At 31.3% G+C, this 20,444-nt stretch overlaps 2 protein-coding genes across 4 annotated transcripts; one reads left to right on the top strand and one right to left on the bottom strand.

Annotated features, from left to right (window-relative positions):
• The first annotated feature begins 1,799 nt into the window (after positions 1-1,799).
• LOC131178749 (pentatricopeptide repeat-containing protein At5g18390, mitochondrial-like) lies at positions 1,800-5,126 on the top strand. 3 transcript variants are annotated; one of them, XM_058144424.1, is made up of 2 exons: positions 1,800-3,394; positions 4,945-5,126. In XM_058144424.1, exon 1 carries the CDS (start codon positions 1,859-1,861, stop codon positions 3,272-3,274), a length of 1,416 nt encoding a protein of 471 aa, XP_058000407.1. In that variant the 5' UTR covers positions 1,800-1,858; the 3' UTR covers positions 3,275-3,394; positions 4,945-5,126. The 3 variants fall into 3 exon arrangements, with proteins under 3 accessions (XP_058000407.1, XP_058000406.1, XP_058000405.1); XM_058144423.1 differs by having other exon boundaries at positions 4,942-5,126; XM_058144422.1 differs by having other exon boundaries at positions 1,801-3,394; positions 4,765-5,126.
• A 1,170-nt stretch (positions 5,127-6,296) lies between these two features.
• LOC131178748 (germin-like protein subfamily 1 member 16) lies at positions 6,297-7,250 on the bottom strand. The gene is made up of 2 exons (XM_058144420.1): positions 7,074-7,250; positions 6,297-6,950 (listed from the first exon to the last, which is right to left on the bottom strand). The coding sequence occupies exons 1-2, from the start codon at positions 7,195-7,197 to the stop codon at positions 6,400-6,402; spliced, it is 675 nt and encodes a 224-aa protein (XP_058000403.1). The 5' UTR covers positions 7,198-7,250; the 3' UTR covers positions 6,297-6,399.
• Between the last annotated feature and the right edge of the window lie 13,194 nt (positions 7,251-20,444).

The following is a 20,444-nucleotide window of genomic DNA, read 5'->3' as shown; positions in this document are numbered from 1 at the left end:
ATACTCTTATTACAGACTTTATCTAATCTAGTATGACCACTCATCTACCTTAACATTCTCATCTATGCAACTCTTATCTTAGACGCATACGACTCCTTCAGTGCCCAACACTCACTACCATATAACATAGCCGGTCGTATAGTTATACAGTAAAATTTTCCTTTCAACTTATGAGGAATCTTGCAATCACATAAAACTCTCATGGCACGTCTCCACTTCAACCATTCGGCTTTAATCTTATGACTAACATTCTCCTCACATCCCCCATCTACTTGAAGGATTGAGCTGAGATATTTAAAGTGATTACTTTGGGAATCCCTATTTCATTGTATCGATTATGACTAATGAATGAAAGAAGTAGCCTGTTCTTGATATACTGGTGCCTTGTTCTTTATTATGCTTGAGTTGCTTGTTGAAATGTGATGTTTGTGATATTTTTCTTAATTGGCTTGCCAAGCCATGCTAATATATTTATCATATTGAACAGATTCTCTTGGCTGACTTGTCTTGAAAGAGTTCAAGCCAAGTGCCGCACGGTTCCAAGTGAGGGCTAAAACCTGGACTCGTGAACTCCATCTAAATTAGCTCCTTCCCTATTACCAGTTGGGCATTCACTGAACTTGCAATGCATGTATTCTGTCTTCGTTCTACTTAATTTAAAGCCCTTTGACTCTAGAGTACTTCTCCAAAACTCTAGTTTTCTATTGACTCCTTCTCGCGCCTCATCTATCAGAACAATATCATCCGCAAACATCATGCACCAAGGAATAATCTCTTGTATATGTTTTGTCAATTCATCTAAAACTAATGTAAAAAGGTAAGGGCTTATAGCTGATCTTGGTGTAATCCAATTGTGTCCCCTCTCACTGTGCGCACAATAGTAGTTGCTCCTTTATACATATCTTTCAACACTTGTATATACCTAATAGATATCATCTTTTATTCTAACATACTCCATAAGACATCTCTTAGAACACTGTCATAAGCATTCTCTAAATCAATAAAAATCATGTGTAAATCTTTCTTCATATTTCTATATTTCTCCATCAAGCTTCTAATGAGAAAGATCGCTTCTATAGTTGAACGATCGGGCATGAAGCCAAATTGATTGAGAGAGATAGAAATATCATGACGTAGTCGATACTCCACAACTCTCTCCCACAACTTCATAGTATGGTTCATGAGTTTAATTCTCTTATAGTTTGAGCAACTCTTTATGTCTTTCTTATTTTTAAAAATAGGAACTAAAATATTTCTCCTTCGTTCATCAGGCATTTTCTTTGAGTTTAGAATCTTATTAAATAATTTAGTTAACTAGCCCACTCTCATATCTCTCAAACACTTCCACACCTCAATTGATATTCTATCGGATCTACAGGCTTTACACACTTTCATTCTCTTAAGTGCTTCCTTTACGTCTAAAGATCTAATCCTTGTAGTATAATTAACATTTTTTTCTATTGTTCTATAGTCTATATTCACACTATTACTATTTTGACTATTATTAAAGAGATCATTAAAATAATTCATTCATCTTTCTTTAATGTCCTCATATTTCATCAACACTTTTCCTTCTTTATCTTTAATGCACCTAACTTGATTTAGATTAAATTCAATAATCAAGTATTATATAAATAATAATATCTATTATATTTTATAATAATTAAACACTCAATCTTATTTAAGAGATATAAAATTTTTTACTACTCATATTATTAATTTTATAAAAATTTTAATATAAATATTTAATTTAATAATTATTAAACATAAAATTCAACTTATGCACCGAATAAACAAATCATAAACGTTTGTTTCACCGCCGAGTCCACATGGTGCATGCGGATTTCCGATTGGGCCTATGCCTATCTCCGCTCCATCAGTCGGTGGTTCGTTCATCGCACGCCTTGTCGAACAGTCGAACTCAATCGAAATGCTGAGCTCCACTAAACTCCTCCCCAGAACCATCAACAACCTCCAAACCCTTCGCCACCTCAATTCCCTGACTCCCTCCTCCAGCACCACCAACAAGGACGCCTACTTTGCTTTGATACACCACATAACCAACATAGTCCGCCGCGACATCTACCCTGAACGCACTCTCAACAGACTCAACCTTCCCGTCAACTCGGATCTCGTCTTCCGCGTTCTACGCGCCTGCTCTCACTCTCCTTCTGAATCCTTCCGTTTCTTCACATGGGCCCGCGCCCATTATTCCCCTACCTCCGTCGAATACGAAGAGCTCGTCAAAACCCTTGCTCGCGCAAAGCGATATGCTTCCATGTGGAAACTCATTACCCAAATGAAGGTCGAAAACCCCAAATTCAGCATTTCCAGTGATACGGTTTGTTCTATTATCCAAGAGTATGGGAAACATGGACTCATCGATCAGGCCGTTGAGGTTTTTAACAAGTGCAATAGTTTAAATTGTTCACAATGCGTTGATGTTTACAATGCTTTGCTCTATGCTCTTTGTGAAGTGAAAATGTTCCATGGAGCTTATGCTTTGATTAGGAGGATGATTAGGAAGGGTTTGGTTCCCGATAAGTGGACTTATGCTGTTCTTGTTAATGGGTGGTGCTCCAGTGGGAAGTTGAGGGAGGCACGGGTGTTTTTAGACGAAATGAGTAAGATGGGGTTTAATCCTCCTGTGAGAGGGAGAGATATGTTGATTGAAGGGTTGTTGAATGCTGGATATTTGGAGTCTGCCAAGCAAATGGTTACGAAGATGACTAAAGTGGGCTTTGTGCCGGATGTTAATACGTTTAATTCTTTGATAGAAGCTATTTGTAAAGCAGGGGAGGTTGATTTTTGTGTTGATATTTATCATGGTGTTTGCAAGTTGGGCCTTTGTCCTGATATAAACACTTATAAGATTTTGATTCCTGCTGTTTCAAAGGTGGGCAGGATTGATGAGGCTTTTCGGTTATTGCACAATCTTATTGAGGATGGCCATAGGCCATTTCCTAGTTTGTATGCACCGATAATCAAGGGCATGTTCAGGAGAGGGCAATTTGATGATGCCTTTTGTTTCTTTAGTGAAATGAAGGTGAAAGGACACCCTCCAAATAGGCCGGTATATACAATGTTGATAACTATGTGTGGACGTGGAGGGAGATATGTGGAAGCAGCCAATTATTTGGTTGAGATGACTGAGATGGGTTTGACGCCAATTTCAAGGTGCTTCGATATGGTTACTGATGGGTTGAAGAATTGTGGGAAGCATGATCTGGCTAAGAGGATAGAACAGCTGGAAGTGTCTCTTTGCAGTGTCTGATTGTGGCGATTGATGACAACAATTTATGCATTGAGGATGGATTTTGGTAGAAATGTACAACATTGAGCTCATGGATGATAGAAGTTCTGCTGAATATGAAAGCTGCCTGACTTCGGACAGGTAGATACCTATCTATTATTCCCAAATTTTGCACTTGAATGTCACTTAGTTCTTAATTCACCATTTAGAAATGCTCAAATATTAGTCTTAGTTTAAGTTGACCTGTCTTTTTATGTATATAATTCAGTCCCAATTAGAACTCGAGTCTTCTTCTTCCTGAACTCATTATTTCTATTAAATTCCAATTCCAATCTCTAAAGCTCAAAATCTATTTGTGCTATTTTTGCAGTGTGCTTTGCAAGATTAATTTCTTTATTATGATTCCCATATCTATATTCGACAACTCTTCATTTGGGTAAAATATTCATGATTAAATTTGCGTACTTGTTTTACCTCGTAGAAGGCTTGTCCTTGTTAATCTTTATTGAGGAGTTGGAAGTACATCTCCAGTGTGTTTGATGTGGCGTGTAGAATTTGGAGTTGATTGAAATGAAAATTTTCTAGTGATCATTATCTGTAATTCAAGTCTTCAGTTCAAATACTGTGTTGTATTGTATGGGATAGTGTTAGTTGTCCTAATCCTCTTTAGATCATCTTAAAGTTTTGTTTCTCCCTAATCTTGATGTACATAGTTTTTAAAGTTTAGTTGTCCTAATCCTGTTTCTGGCCTTTTGTTGGATAAGCTATTGTTGTGACGAGTAATGATCAATGGTCATTCTCTCCTATCTCTAACATATTGAAGTCTGTTGGGATTGTAAATCCTACGTTAGAAAAGTATAAAAATGAAAGGGTTTAATATAAGTGGTTAGATTACAACATTAATTTGGCTAGTTAGTTTGTTATGTAAAGCAATCTGATTACTTATATAAACTCCAATTAAAATAAATTAAATTGTAATTTGATGAGCACTCTAAATTTAACATGGTATTAGAATCCGGACTGGATTGTATGTTTCAGTCGCCCATAAGGATGCATAATTGGGCTCGTATTGGGTTACAAATACAAACTAATTGTTAAGTGACAACCATGTGGTTGCACTTGAGGGGTAGTGTTAGGATTATAAATCCTATATCGAGAAAATATAAAAATGAGGTAAATATAAGTGGTTAGATTGCAATATTGATTTAGCTAGTCATTTTGATATGTAAGATAATCTAATTATTATATAAGCCCGAATTGAAATGAATTATTATGTAATTTGACCAACACTCCAAATTTAACAAAGTCATTGATTGGACTGTCATTGATCTTTTCCTTCCAATTTGTTTCCTAGATTAGTGTTGTCTAGAATTTTGGAATCTAATTTAATTGTTTAGAAAATAATATAATTGTGTTGTGTGCCTTGGCAAAAGATTAGTGATTGCCACCGTTTGCACTGTCAAATTAAGAAAAATAGCTGAGTTTTGATTTTAGTTATTTTGTTCTTCCAGTTCCTACAGTTATTGGTCATCAGTGGTTGCTCAGCCTTCAGAGCCTATCCAGTGCATTCTTTTCATAGCAGGAGAAGATAGAGTAAATTGCTGGCAGATTATTTCGTGGGATCTCTCTGAATGATGTGTGCCCAAATTGTTCTCACTCGTTTGTTACAATTGCTCTCTTTTCTGCAGCAGTTGAGAAAATTGGGGATTTGTTCTGAACTGGAGAAAAGAGAGCAACAGGAGGAAGTTTTACACGTTGTCACAGAAGCGGGCATCGAGCAGGAGTTAGAGATCCTTTTGTAAAGTCTAGATGAAGTGATGGATTCTGTAGATGTATAATCCAGACTCATGTTTATACAGTGATCTGTTTTGGAGAGGAGTGTGTTGAAGGTTAAGCATAAATAATAATTTAGAGCAAAGATGAGAAGATGGTAAAGGAAACCACTTTCCTCAGCAGAATATGTGATGTGTTGTTGGTCTTCACATCAGTTTGTACATTCTTGAACCTTTTCTCTTTCCCTTTCAATTCGTTATTTACATGTGCTCATCTTCTAAGTTTCCTAAATGCAGGGGCAGCATCCCTATGTGTCTTTTTTACGTTATTGTCATGCTGTAGGATTAAGAGCAATAGAAGTACCAAATCCACTAGACAACCCCAGTTAGGAATCTCCCTTTAGTGTAACGAACTAACGATGACTGTATGGTTTCAGATTCTTTAGGGGGACGGAGTTTCTGCTTCTTGACACCCGGCTCTGGAATCTGGATATAAAATGAGGACGCATTGGTATCAAGAATGCATAGACTAAATTTTTACATGAAAATGCTAGTAAAAATAACTGATTTTTTTTTTTTTTTTTTTTTTTGTGAAAAAAAAAGAGGAGGAGAAATCCTGGCAGCAAGTAAAATTCAATAATCCACTCAAACACTGGAGAAACCAGGGAGGAAATATGAAAAACCTTGTTTTCTTTAGTTCAAGCATCGTGTTTCCTTAGATTAAACGACCGCCCATCTTCCAATTAGTCTTGTCACTGTGCTATGTTGCGGAAGGACTTTTTTTTTTTTTTTTTTTTTTTCACAAAGAAAGAAAAACATAACAGTAGACTGATTTAAACCCAGAAGCCTAGCAGGTGGTAAGCTTCCTCTTCAAATTTAATCCAACGATGTATAGTGAAGCATTGAAGATTTTGCAAAAACAACACCTCGAAGTAATGCCTTTTCTTTCGCAGGTCAGGATGATGGCAAACGGAATGTTCAATTTCGAGAGAGTGAAGAAAACTTCTTTTTACTTTATTTGTTTATTATATATAGCTGTATCAAAGTTAAAAGGGTCAAAACAGAGGGGTAGCTAAGCTAGTTACGTTTTGTTTAGGAAATTTCTGATCAGAATTGACACTTTTAAGTACTTTAGTCAAATAACTGTAGATAGAAATTAAAATTTTAGTCTACTTGCTAACTGAGCTGCTGAAATAGGAGGAGAGGGAGTTTATTTGACAAAAATTCGAATGTTTCATACTGCAACCAAAATGAACATAGACAATGGCATGTAATAGGAAATCACTCTTTGTTTTATTCTACTACAAGGAATATTGGACGACATTGATTACCATAGAAGGTTACTGGTTCACTGGTGGTTTTATGCATGTCTGCCTAGTTGTTGCTCCCACCAAACTTTTTCTGAAGATTTTCCACTACTTTCTCGTCTAGCTGGAAGGCCTTAGCGAGGACATCAGGATTAATAGGTGGATTAGTTCCGAATGTTGCATTTGCTACAGTGATAACTCCAGGATTTTGGCTGTTTAAACTAGCAATAGCAACTCCATTGGTCTTTGCAATATTGAACTGAAAGTGAATGAGGCCAATTGGAAACACGAAAACATCTCCTGGGTTTAATACTTTGCTGATAAGGCGGTTGGGGTTGGATGTGACAAAACCAACGTAAAGGTTGCCCTCAAGGACCAGAAGGATTTCTGAGGCACGAGGATGAATGTGGGGAGGATTTAAACCACCATTTGCTGCATAGTCTATACGAGCAAGTGAGATAGCAAGAGTGTTAACCCCTGGTATTCGGTCAACGTTTAAGAGGGTTACATTTGATCCAACTTGATTCCCTGTGTTTCTAGGAATGTTGAGTCCCGAAAAAGAGAAATCATTGGCTACAGTAAGGTTTGGATTCTTGCAAAATTTTCCATTCACAAACACTGCATGAAAGAAATGTTTTGTTTACTATCACCATTACATGTAAACCAAAATAAAGACTGCAAAAAAGAATAAATTATGACAGAAACTTTGAATGACACAGAAGAACATAAACGAGATTATACCAGCATTGAAGGGGTTATTTATTGCCACACAGAAGTCCTGGAGAGGGCTTGGGTCATAGGCAGAGGCATATGAGAAAGTGAAAGCCAAAAGCGCCAAGGCTAAAAAGATATGAAAGCTCTTCATTTGATCAGGCTTTCTCTAGCTTGCTATAGCTTTAATTTTGGGGTGAGAAATGCTTCATGATTGCATTTCTATTTATAGATGAATTCAATTGTACAGTTCTATGTTAGTGCTTGTATCACATGGAAGTAGTCATATATGTATTTCCTGTTTTACATGTACATTCATATGTCTAAATTGTTTAAAAGGAATTTTAATTGCTACATTAGAAATAAATAATTTGGAAATTTTAAGTATCTGTATTAACAACTCAACAAATATATAGTCTTGCAACTGAACTAGAGGATAATGCAATATTTTGTTGGCATAATTATGAGGCTACTAAATCATTTTCTAATCTCTAATAAATAATGATAAAATGTTAATTCGTATTAGGTATGTAAAAAAGGAAAATAATGATGTTTTTTCAAAGAGTGGTTTTGGTTGGTCATGTTCTTCAAAGCTATGGCCATTATTAAAATGAATTAGGTGCAGCCTACATCTTAATGTCACGGAAAGCTGAACTCTGTAAAAATGTCCTTCCTTGGGTTGTTTTTTTTTCACCTGCCCCAAATGTTTCAAAATTTTTTACCCAATTTCATGGCTATCTTATACTTTTTAGTCTTATTTCGATTAGCTAGTAAATTTTCAAGTTCGTTTTCAAGTGGTTCGTTAGTGTAGTATTTTTGGCTGCTTGACTTCTGAGTTCGTGGCAGCACCTAAATCCTTATTTTAATGATAATAATCTGCAGTAGGTATATAACAGAAAATAATTAATCTTATTTAAAATTGCAACTTCTTATACATTTCCAAGAAGTGGTTTCGCTTGGTTATCTTCTTCAAGCTATGGCACAATTTTTCTTTTTTCTTTTTTTATTAACAATGAAATTATTTTACTAATAATTTAGGAAAAGCTTAGTACCATCTTTTCTATATATATCCAATTAATAGATCGTTTAGAAACATTTAATTTAAAAATCAACATGCTAAATGTAAAAGACTTGTGATTATTTATGATATACTCACATTAAATTTTTTTTTTTTGACTTTTTACCCTTTAATTTAATGATTTTAATTTTGATCCAATTAACTAACCCTTTAAAGATTAAAGAAATTAAACTATTAAATTAAAACACAAAAAATGAAAAGATTTAGATTTTACCTCCAATAAGGGTGACCATGGAGAGACAGCAGAAGACCTTCTCTGCTAATTTAATTATATGTAATTGCAAGCCTCAGATTGTAATAATTAAGCTCTTCATAATTGGGTTTAGGACTATAAGATTTTTTAGTTTGAATAATTCGTAAGATTTTCAAGTTTAAATTCAGTCATAATCTAGTTAAAAAAGAAAACAAAAAAAAAATTATATTAAATTAACAAAATACGAAATGCAGATAAGTGCACATAATTAATTTATTGTAGCAAGTGTTTTCTATATTCTTAATGTTTATGTATTATAAGTAGTACTTGATAATTTTGTGATAATGGTGGCTAAGTAGTGATGATGGCGGCAACTACAATAATTAGTTAATGATGATAGGGGACATAAGATAGTGGTTGTTATAGAGGTGGAAGTAACTAAGCAGTGATAACGGTAATTAAGTGGTGGTATCAATAAGCGGTAATGATAGTGTTGGTAATGTAGAATGATCATTACGTTACTTTAAATATAATTGATTATATTATGTAACTAGGAAATTACCCGTGTTAATAATTTTAATTTATATATTTTTTAAATTTTAATATATAAAAACAATATAATGTCTTAAATTTTATTAATTATTTTATAATTTATTTTTATTATTTTTATCTCTCTAACTTAACTTTTTAATAAAGATTTCACTATATATATATTATAGCTTCCCTTATAGTAATTATTACTTATTATAGTATTAAGAGCATAATTATTAAATAACATATGAGTTACATATACACTTGCGGAATTAATAACTTAATTATAATGTAAAATAATTAAATAAATAAATAATTAAAATAAAAAAAATTTAATAGAAAATGCCACGTGGTAGCACTATGAGAATATCTTTACATTTTATATATATATATATATATATATATATATATGCATGTGTGTGTGTGTGTGTATGTATACACATTACCATGCGTAGCACGGGTATTATGCTCATATATATATCAAAAGAGAGATAAAAATAATAAATTTATATAAAATTTAATTAGGTCATTAAATCATCATTAATTAAAAAAAATATTATTCTTTAATTGAAAGAATTTTAACATTGCTATTTAAAATATTAAAACTCTAAAACATTAGCAATAATATCTATTTAATTCTTTATATATATATATATATATATAAATAGTGATTTCCTTGATTATTTAATTTAAAATGTAATAAAAATATTTTATTCAAAAAGAATTTAAATTTCATGAAATTTTTATATTTTATCTCATAATTAATGTAAATCAATATTTATTTTTTATAAATTATAGAAAATATATTAAATTAATGAGAAAATAACATTATTTTAAAAATATATAAGTATAATATTTTTTATTATTAATATAATAAAAAATTAAATTACTAATAATGAATTGAATTATTTAATTTTAATAAAAATAAAAATATATAACATTATTATTAAATAAAAATAAAATTCTATTATATTATTTTTTAAAAATACAACATCTAAGTGTAAATTCTTTTTTTTTAATATGATATATTTTTTATAAGTTTTTTTAATGGCAATAAGTTCTTCTTTAATAATAATAATAATAATAATAATAATAATAATAAATTATTTTAAAATAATAAAAATAAAATAATATTAAAGTAAATTAAAATTTATTAAATATATAAAAAGAAATAGAGAAAACTTTTAAATATTGATTTTCATTCAAAATTTGATTCAACTATACAAAATTAGAGAACATGATAATGTGCGATAACTATATTTAGTAACTATATAAATACAAAAAAAATTAATGTTGACTTTTATTTTTAAAGAATTTTTAAAAATTATTATATTGACATTACCTTTAATAATTAAATATATTTAAAAGAAAATTTAATCATTAATTTCTTATAAAAATTTAAATATATGCTTGGTTGTAATTTATAGTACATATTTTTAAAAAAATTAAACTTTTAGTTATGAAAATAATTGGATAGTTATAATAATATTCATTAAATTTTAAAACTAAACGTCTTTAATTGATAAATTATCAGTAATTAAATACTAAATTTAATTACATTAAATGTGTTTAAAATATTTTATTAAATGGTTTTGATTTTCCTTTAAAGTAATATGAAGTTTTGATTTTTCTGTCAATAACATTTTTAAATTAAAAATTAGGAAATCTCGTAATAAGTAATAATTATATTTAGTAATTAATATTTTTTCATCATTTAAATTTGAAAAATCAAATTGATTAAGGATTGTATTTAAAAAATTAAATTTTATAATAATTATATATTGCAACTATTTAGGAAATAAAAAAAATTGCTAGCAATAAATTTAATTAAAAATTATCACTTGGCATAAATGTGATATATTTAAATCCAATCTTCTCTTATTTTTTTTTTTATAGAAATCTGGATCACCTTTTTATTAGAAAGTAAAAATAGAACATATATAAAATTAGTATATGTATTTATTGGATATAATTAATAAATTAATCTAATTAACTCTTAGTTTTTCCTATCTCTATTTAAATTGAGCTTTTTCAAGTGTTTGTAATAATTAAATAATAAGTAAATAATATTTTTTTATTATTTAAATTTGAAAGATCAAATTAATTAAAGATTATATTTTAAAAAAATAAATTATATAATAATTGTATATTACAATTATTTAGAAAATAAAGAAAAAATTTAATGTTGAATTTTCTTTTTAAAATAATTAAAAATTAGTGAATAGGCATTATCTTTAATAATTAGATATTTTTTTTAAAAAAATTTAATCATTAATTTTTTACGAAAATTTAAATATTCTCTGATTTTTTATTCTAATTTAAAACATATATTTTAAAGAAAATTAAATCTAATTAATATTCATTGAATTTTAAAATTAAACATTTTGAAGTTGTCAAATTATCATCAATTAAATATTAAATATAATTAAAGTAAATATGTTTAAAATTAAATGTAACTATTTTCTAATTAAAAAAAAAGTGACTATTTTCTAATTTAAAAAAGGTAACTTTTTTCTATTGCTTTTCTTAAGAAAAGTACACATTAAAATTATTATAAAAATAAATTATTTAACTATAATAAATAGAATTTCACTTAATTTAGAATTATAAATTATTAAATTAAAATTTCACTTAAAAGTCCTACCTTGGCTTGTTTTCTTTTCACCTGCCCCAAATTTTTCAAAATTTTTTACACAATTTCATGGCTATCTTTTACTTTTTAGTCTTATTTCCATTCGCTAATAAATTTTCAATTTCGTTTTGGAGTGGTTCGTTAGTGCCGTAACTTGACTTCTGTGCTTGTGACAGCACCTAAATCCTTATTTTAATGATAATAATCTGCATTAGGTATATAACAGAAAATAATTAATCTTATTTAAAAATGCAACTTCTTATACATTTCCAAGAAGTGGTTTCCTTTGGTTATCTTCTTCAAGCTATGGCACAATTTTTCGTTTTTTTTTTTTTTTATTAAAAATGAAATTATTTTATTAATAATTTTAAAAAAACTTAATATGATCGTTTTTATTTATATATCCAGTTAATAGATCGTTTAGATACACTCAATTTAAAAATCAATATGTTAAATGTAAAAAACTTGTGATTATTTATGGCATACGGTGGTTTATCAAAAAGGAGAGGAACAAGAATAGAGTGGGCATAATTATAGATAGGATATTGAAAGATGCCATAATAGCTGTAAAAAGAGTAGGAAAAAGAATTATACTAGTAAAGCTAGTACTAGAAGGTGAAATAATAAATATAGTTAGTACTTATGCCCCACAAATAGGACTAGATAGTGAAAGTAAACAAAGGTTTTGGAAATATATGGATGATCTAATGCAAAACATACTAAACGAAGATAATGTTTTCATCGGTGGAGATTTGAATGGACATGTAGTAAGTGATAGGTAAGGTTATGAGAATATTCATGTAGGTTTTGGTTTTGGTAGCTGAAATGAGGAGGGGAAAAGTATCATGGATTTTGCTATGGCTACGACCTAATACTAGCAAATACTTGCTTTATAAAAAGGGAGTCACATTTAGTGACTTTCAAAAGTAGGCAACATAGAAGCCAAATTGACTTCCTCTTAACTAGGAAGACAAATAGAGCTCTATGCAAGGATTGCAAGGTCATTCCGGGAGAAGTTTTATCATGTTAACATCGGTTAGTAGTCTTGGATGTCAAGTTTAAGAACAATTTAAGTAAGGCTAGAAGAAATATTATAGCTCAAACAAAGTGGTGGGAGTTTAAAGGAGTAAAGCAAGTGAAGTTTAAAAATGAGCTTCTCGAGTCCAAAGCATAGAAGCTGGATGTAGAGGCCAATGATATGTGGATACAGATAGCATCAAAGATTAGAGAAGTATCTAGAAATGTATTTGGAGAGTCTAGAGGACATGGACCACTCTCAAAAGAGAGATGGTGGTAGAATGAGGAAGTACAAAAGGCAGTAAAGAGAAAGAGTAAATGGTATAAGAAATTACCTAAGTGTGATAATAATGAGGCGTATGAACAGTACAAGATAGCAAAGAAAGAGGTAAAAAAGGTAGTTAGTGAAGCAAAAGCACAGGCTTTTGAAAAGTTATATGAGAAACTTGAAACTAAAGAATGAGAGAAAGATATTTACAGAGTGGCAAGGAGGAGAGAAAAGAAATATCAAGATCTCAATCAAGTTAGGTGCATTAAGGATAAAGAAGGAAGAGTGTTGGTGAAAGATGAGGACATTAAAGAAAGATGGAGAAATTATTTTGATGATCTTTTTAATAATAGTCATAATAGTAATAGCATGAATATAGACTATAAAGCAATAGAAAAGAATGTGAATTATACTAAAAGAATTAGATCTTCAGAAGTAAAGGAAGCACTTAAGAGAATGAAAGTGGATAAAGCCTGTGGACCTAATGGAATACCAATTAAAGTGTGAAAGTATTTGGGTGATATAGGAGTGGCATGGTTAACTAAATTGTTTAATAAAATTCTAGACTCAAAGAAAATGCCTGATGAATGGAGGAAGAGTATTTTAGTACTTATTTTTAAAAATAAGGGAGACATACAGAGTTGCTCAAACTATAGGGGAATTAAACTCATGAGCCATACTATGAAGTTGTGGGAGAGAGTTATGGAACATGCCTAGTCGTTCAACTATGGAAGCGATCTTTCTCATTAGAAGCTTGATGGAGAAATATAGAAATATGAAAAAAGATCTACACATGGTTTTTATCGATTTGGAGAAGACTTATGATAATATTCCAATAGAGGTCTTGTGGGGAGTGTTAGAATAAAAGAGAATATCTATTAGGTACATACAAGTGTTGAAAGATATATATGAAAGAGCAACTACTATTATAAGCACAGTAGGAGGGGACATAAGAGATTTGGATGGAACGGTATTGCTCCAAAGTAATCACTTTAAAAGAAGGAGTCGGGACGTACGAGGGAGAAGGAAAGAAAAAAAGAAGAGGTTTGGTTCGATTCGACTAGTTCGATTCAAGATACCTGAAATTGAATTTTTACTTTGCCCTGGGACAAAAAACGAGGCCCAAAAATTACAAAAAAAATTTCAGAAAACTTAAAAAAATTCGTAGAGTCTAAATATATTTTTAGTTTTGCCATGTGGTCTTTAAATTAATTTTTAAAAATTATCAAAGTTTCACATTTTCGAAAAATTGAACCCGATTTCTAAAATCCGAAAAATTTCAAATAATTTTTCAAAATTTAAATAAAATAAAATATTAATATTTACTCATAAAATAATTAATTTAAAAAATTAAGGGTATTACATTCTTTCCCCCTTGTAGAAAATTAGTCCTTGAATTTTTACACAAGGCAGAATAAAAGAACAAAATTACACATTGAACAAATAAGGGTACTTGCTACGCATGTCTCACTCTGACTCCCAAGTGCATTCTTTCACTGACTGGCTCCTCCACAAAACCTTAACCATAGGGATATGTTTTGATCTTAGTTGCTTCACTTGGTAGTCCACTATGGCTACTGGCTGCTTCTCAAACGTTAAGTCTTCTTTCAGCTCTACTGTATCCTGATGTAGCACAAGAGAAGGATCAGGTATATATTTCCTGAGCATGGAGATGTGAAAACACAGGGTGAACATGAGAAAGGCTGGGTGGTAACTCCAACCGATAGGCAACTGCTCCGACTCTATTAGTAATCTCAAAAGGTCCAATATACCGAGGTGTCAACTTGCCCTTCTTTCCAAATCTCATAACTCCCTTCATTGGAGAAACCTTCAGGAATATGTAATCGCCTACTGCAAACTCTACATCCCTCCATCTAGGATCTGCATAACTCTTTTGCATGCTGGATGTCGTTTTCAATCATTCCCCGATTAAAGGAACCATCTTAAAAGTGTATTGCACTAGGTCTACATCATGCACCTTTGCTTCTCTCATTTCTGTCCAACATAGAGGAGACCTATTTTGTCATACAGTGGCCCTCATAGGGTGTCATCCCGATACTGGAATGATAACTGTTGTTGTAGGAAAACTCCACCAAGGGTAGTTGATCATCCCATTGACCTTTGAAATCCAAGACACACATACGAAGAATATCCTCCAGTGTCTGAATTGTCCTTTCGGACTACCCGTCTATCTATGGGTGGAAGGTGGTACTAAAATTTAACTGCGTGCCAAGTGCCTCTTGCAGCTTTTTCCAAAACCTAGAAGTGAACTGGGGTCCTCTGTTAGATATTATGGAAGTAGGAACTCTATGCAATCAAACTATTTCTCGAACATAGAGCTTAGCGTATTGTGCAACAGAATAAGTGGTTCGCACAGGCAAGAAATGAGCTGTTTTAGTCAAATGATCTATAATTACCCATATCAAATCATATCCCCATGTAGTACGAGGAAACCCAGTTACAAATCCATCGTGATCATTTACCACTTCTATTCTGGGATAGGGAGCTCTTGCAGCTTCCCTGACGACCTCTGGTGTTCAAACTTCACCTTTTGAAAAGTCAAGCACTTGGACACAAAGTCTGCTATGTCTCTCTTCATGCCATTTGACCAGTAGCTATCTTTCACATCATGGTGCATCTTGGTGGAGCCTGGGTGGACACTATAGGGTGTATAGTGTGCCTCTTGCATGATCTCATTCCTGAGGTTATCCACGTTGGGCACATATATCCTGGAAGCTTGCATAAGAGCGCCATCACTAGCAAATCCAAATTCACAACCTTCACTCTACTGTACTCTTTCTATAATCTTCATTAATTGTGGGTCCCTGTGCTGAGAAACTCTGATTCTATCTCTCAGGTCTGGTTTTACTAAAAATGGGCCAATAATACCCCCTCATATGAAATATCCAAGATCAGACATTGATTCATCAACTAGTGTACTTCCTAAATTAACGGTCTCCTCACCGCTAATATGTGCGCCAAGCTGCCAGAAGATTTTCTGCTCAAAGCATCTGCTACTATATTAGCCTTCCCAGGATGATACTGTAACACCCTCACTTTAGCTAGTCTATGCATTCGATTGTTTCGGTGACCAATGTCTGTCTGGACAGCTAGAATGTCTGAAACAGTGAGGAGTCATAAATAGACAAAAAAATAGTAAGAAAAATTAAGGAATAATTTTAGAAATGAAATACAATGAAGTTAAATGAGCTGGTGCCCTAGTGATGAGTGACCCTAACAGGAAATTGCTGCTTTCACAGCTAGTAACCCTAAACTCGAGGGGAATCCCGTGAAATGCACGGAGGGCATTTTGGTCATTTTGTTTTCAGAGATGATTTTTGATCAACTTGTCTAATTAAGTAAGTGAATTATATGACATAAGATATGAATTAATATTGGTGAGAAATTAATTAAAAATGAGCAAAAGAAAGACTTATCGGGAACGAAAGAAAAATGCAAACTGAAAACTCAGTAAGAGTGAAAATTCGGTCAATAAAATTTTGAAGTCGCACATTGACCAGAAATAAAATTTATTAAGTCATAAAGCTAAATTAGTTTAATTAATGGAGATTATAAAAATTAAATATAATTAAATAAATAATCAAACTAAAATGATTAGGAAATTCAAGGTAATTACAAAATTGTCATTCCACTTATTTACAAATTTGCCATTGAATATTTAATTAATATATAAATCACTTTTTGGGCAGAAAATTCAGGCACCTTCTTCATGTTTCCCATCCATCCTTGCTTTCTCTCTCTTTCTTATATTTTCCTCCATTAACACTCAAAATAAAGCTTGTATTCCTAGGTTTCTCACATGATTTTTTTAGGAAATCAATAGAAACCACAAAATTTAGCCTTGAAAAGAAGAGAGCACTCAAGAAATCAAGAAAATTTGAAAACTTGGAATAGCAAGAAATTCCGCTAAGAAGGGTTTACCAAGGGGAATTGAAGTTTGATTGAAGAGAAGGGTGCTTAAAGGTTGATTGAAGCTAGCACACAAGGTTAGTGCTATAAACTTCATTTAATTTTGAAGTTTGATAAATTTGGTTAGGGTTTGATACATTTGGGAATTTTATTATCTATGTCTTATTTATTGCAATTAATCAAATATTATTGCTATTGGGATGTATGATTGTTCAAATATGTTGAGAAGATACCAAATGAGTTAAGGGAGTGTGGTGTTGTGTTTATGCAGGATTTTCTAGACCTTGAGTCCAGTGTGGTTTTTAGGCCATAAGTAGAATTGTGCAAGTCCAATTGGTGCAAGGCTAATTGAAGATGAAATTAGACACATAATAAAACAACTTTCATGAAGAAATCTTGCCAAGATAACCAAGTTATAATGGCCTAGAAATTGCCCCAATCTGGGTGACCAACAAGCTGTCCCTGGAAAATGATCAAATGAACAGTGTTTGTTCATCTAGTCATAACTCACTGTAGAAATGTCCAATTGACCTGAAATTTATATCAATGGAAAGACTAGAAAATTTAGAACAACTTTCATGAAGAACACAAACTTAAATTTTGAACCTAACCAATTGAAATTTCTAGCCCAAGTTAGGACACTAAAATTGGCTGAACCAAATTCTGCCCAAAATTTCTGGACAAGACCAATCCGGTCAGTTATGGTATTTAGGCCATAACTTGAGCTATAAAACTCCAAATTAAGTGATTTAAAAAGGGAATTAAAAAAGATACATAAAGGAACAACTTTCATAAAGAAAGTTTTGTCAAAATTCTACTGTAGCAAGGTCCAATGGAATAGTAAACTTGGACCTCAAATTCTAAAAAATTGAAATAAAACCTAGGAGGCTAGGAATTGAGTTTGGCAATCAATGCCAACAAAAATAAAATGCAATATGTGCTATCTTAGTGAATTTAGGCTCAACAAATTTATTACAAATCAAAAAGTCAACCTTTGAATGGAAATGGTCAAATGAATAGTAACCACTAAATTATGTGAAGTAAAAAATCAAACTATAAGAATCATTGTAGTTATTAATATAGGATTTGGTAGGTAAATTGTGAATGGTGAATTTGAGTGACACTAAGATTTAAGGAAAATTTAACTAAATTTGAAATATATGAAATATTCATGGATTACTTGAAATATGAATGATAATTCACCTAAATCATGAGGGATAGATAGTTAGGGCTTATATGCCCATTACAAATAGAATTAATGATACATTAGTAATATAATTGGAAATATGAAATTGTAATTAGCATAATTGAACTGTTAAATGTATAAATGAAATGAAGTCAACATGAGAAATTATGTTTCATTGTAATTAGAATAATAATAATATCCTACCCAATAAGTAGTACATGAGAGGAATTAAAGTGAATTGTAAATACTTGTTCTCATCATAAGGAAAAAGAGAAATTAAAATTAATACATAAATAAGTTTGTATCTCAACTACATTGCTAGGGAAAATTTTATTTTCAGTTCTGGACCTCATAATATATTTATAATACAACTGGGAATATAAAATGTGAAATATATGCATATAGACTGTTAAAGGTGAAAATGAGGCGAAATTATCACTAGGGCTTATGTCTCTTTTGTAACTAGAAATTAATACCTTACATAATTAATGGCATATGAGAAACAAAAAGAAAGTTTTGAGTACAATGATGCATGAGAACTATTGTTGTGAATTGTGATCAAAATGAAGGATAAAATGAATGTATAAATTTTGAGAAATGTATAAATTATGTATAATTATGATTCAGAAAATTTATGTTCCCACTGGAAACAGAATTAAGTGATATAAATTGTAATTAAAACTCATAACGAATTAATGATATACTAATACATATTGACACTTAATGGCACTTATGTGCCCATGTATCGCCTAAACATATGTGTCAGATTAGATAGATTGACATGCCAATAGAGTATTGTTTAGCAGTACTGCGTAAGGTTTTATGCTTGTACTCATGGCTTTATGCCTGCACTCATGGCTTTATGCTCGCACTCATGGCTTTTATGCCTGATTATATGTTATAATGGCTTTTTAGCAATACTGACTGCATAAGTGATTGACGTTCCGCGTCCCATGATATAACAACCCGATGTACAATGGTGTCCAGTGCCAATAATCCATTATCCAGTTTAGTCAACCTGTCATAGGTTACCTGAGCAGTGTAAATTATTGAAATTATTTAAGAATATTGGTAATTAAAAATATTAGAAAGTGTTAAATGAAATGAGAAAAAAGATTAGCAATAAAAACATAATTGAATTAAGTAGTACAATGAAATTTTCAGAACTGTAGGAACCGAAAATACAATACTCCTAGAATTAATCTGTATATCGAATATTATTACTGTATAAACTCCTTACTTCTAAAGAAGGACAAAATAGAATATAAGATAGTTGATATTAGAAATATCATATAAAAATTTAGTTGATACCCGAGGATCTAAATTATACTTTATAATTATACTTCAATTTTTCTTTATTTGTATATATTATTTTTTTTTGTTATATTATTGTACCACTAAGGAGAAATGCTTAGCGTAATGGATTTATTTCCTTCGCGCAAGTACTGAAACTAAAACCCAGTGGACATTTAACTGGGATTTTTGGAGTCCAGATCTACAAAAGTGTCAGAAGTGATCAAGGTTATTACCTTCTCAGCAATGCATGTAGATAGGGCTCACATTAGTCATTTTATGTATTTTGTATATTATAAATATTTCGTATGTTGTAATGTAAACTAAGAATTTGTAAATAATATTTATGTGATGTAAATTAATAAATTGATTAGTTCATATATAATTAATTTGTATATTATGTAAATTGTGAATTTATTCAATTGGTATATAAATTATGTAAATTAATGGAAATATGAGAATTTTGATATGTGAATGGAGCATGAATGATAATGTATAGAAATGAATGTGAAATTGAATTATACAGAGAATATTTGAACTGATGAGATAATTATGATTAGTATGGCTAAGATTTTATTGTGAAAATATTGTTAAAATTTCAAGTAGGTGAATAGTAAAATACTCCAAATGGTAATAGAAATAGGAAAAACTCCGCTGGTTTCTTTATAGAAAAATAATTGATATTAAAATATACGAGAACAAAATTTTTAAAGGAATAAAGTAAGATAAAATAGGGTGCTCCAGCCTCAAGTGTGACATAGTTTGCTCAACTACATTATAGTCGAGTGAGGGGTGTTACATTTATTGGTATCAGAGCACGGTTTAGACGTTCCTAGGCATAGATAGATAGAAAGAGATAGTGTGCATAACATGCATTGCATTCATATGAGTCGAGGTGACACTAATACAAATCTATTTTCTTTGGTTATTTTAGGTTAAGGTATGGACCCAGAATCGCAGAGGGCAATAGAGGAAGAAGTAGTAAGCCATATCCCGACTGGAAATGATGTTGGAAATAGGGGAGATCCTGCTGTGCAAGTGCCAAAGGAGCCTGCACAACCCTTACAAGCCTTATTTGTGCAGATGACTGAATTCTTTAGGCAAATGACTGGAGCAATTCCACCACCATCGCCTTAGCAAAAATCACCTTTGGGAAAAATTAGGAAGTATGGAGCTGTAGATTTCAATGGTAGAAAGGAATACGATTCTTTAGCGGCTGAGTATTGGTTAGAAAGGACTGAAAGAGTCTTGCAGCAGCTCCATTGCACACCAT

The sequence above is a fragment of the Hevea brasiliensis genome, chromosome 3, assembly GCF_030052815.1.
Source record: "Hevea brasiliensis isolate MT/VB/25A 57/8 chromosome 3, ASM3005281v1, whole genome shotgun sequence".
NCBI lineage: Eukaryota > Viridiplantae > Streptophyta > Magnoliopsida > Malpighiales > Euphorbiaceae > Hevea > Hevea brasiliensis.
This window is presented reverse-complemented; position numbering and strand designations above follow the sequence as displayed.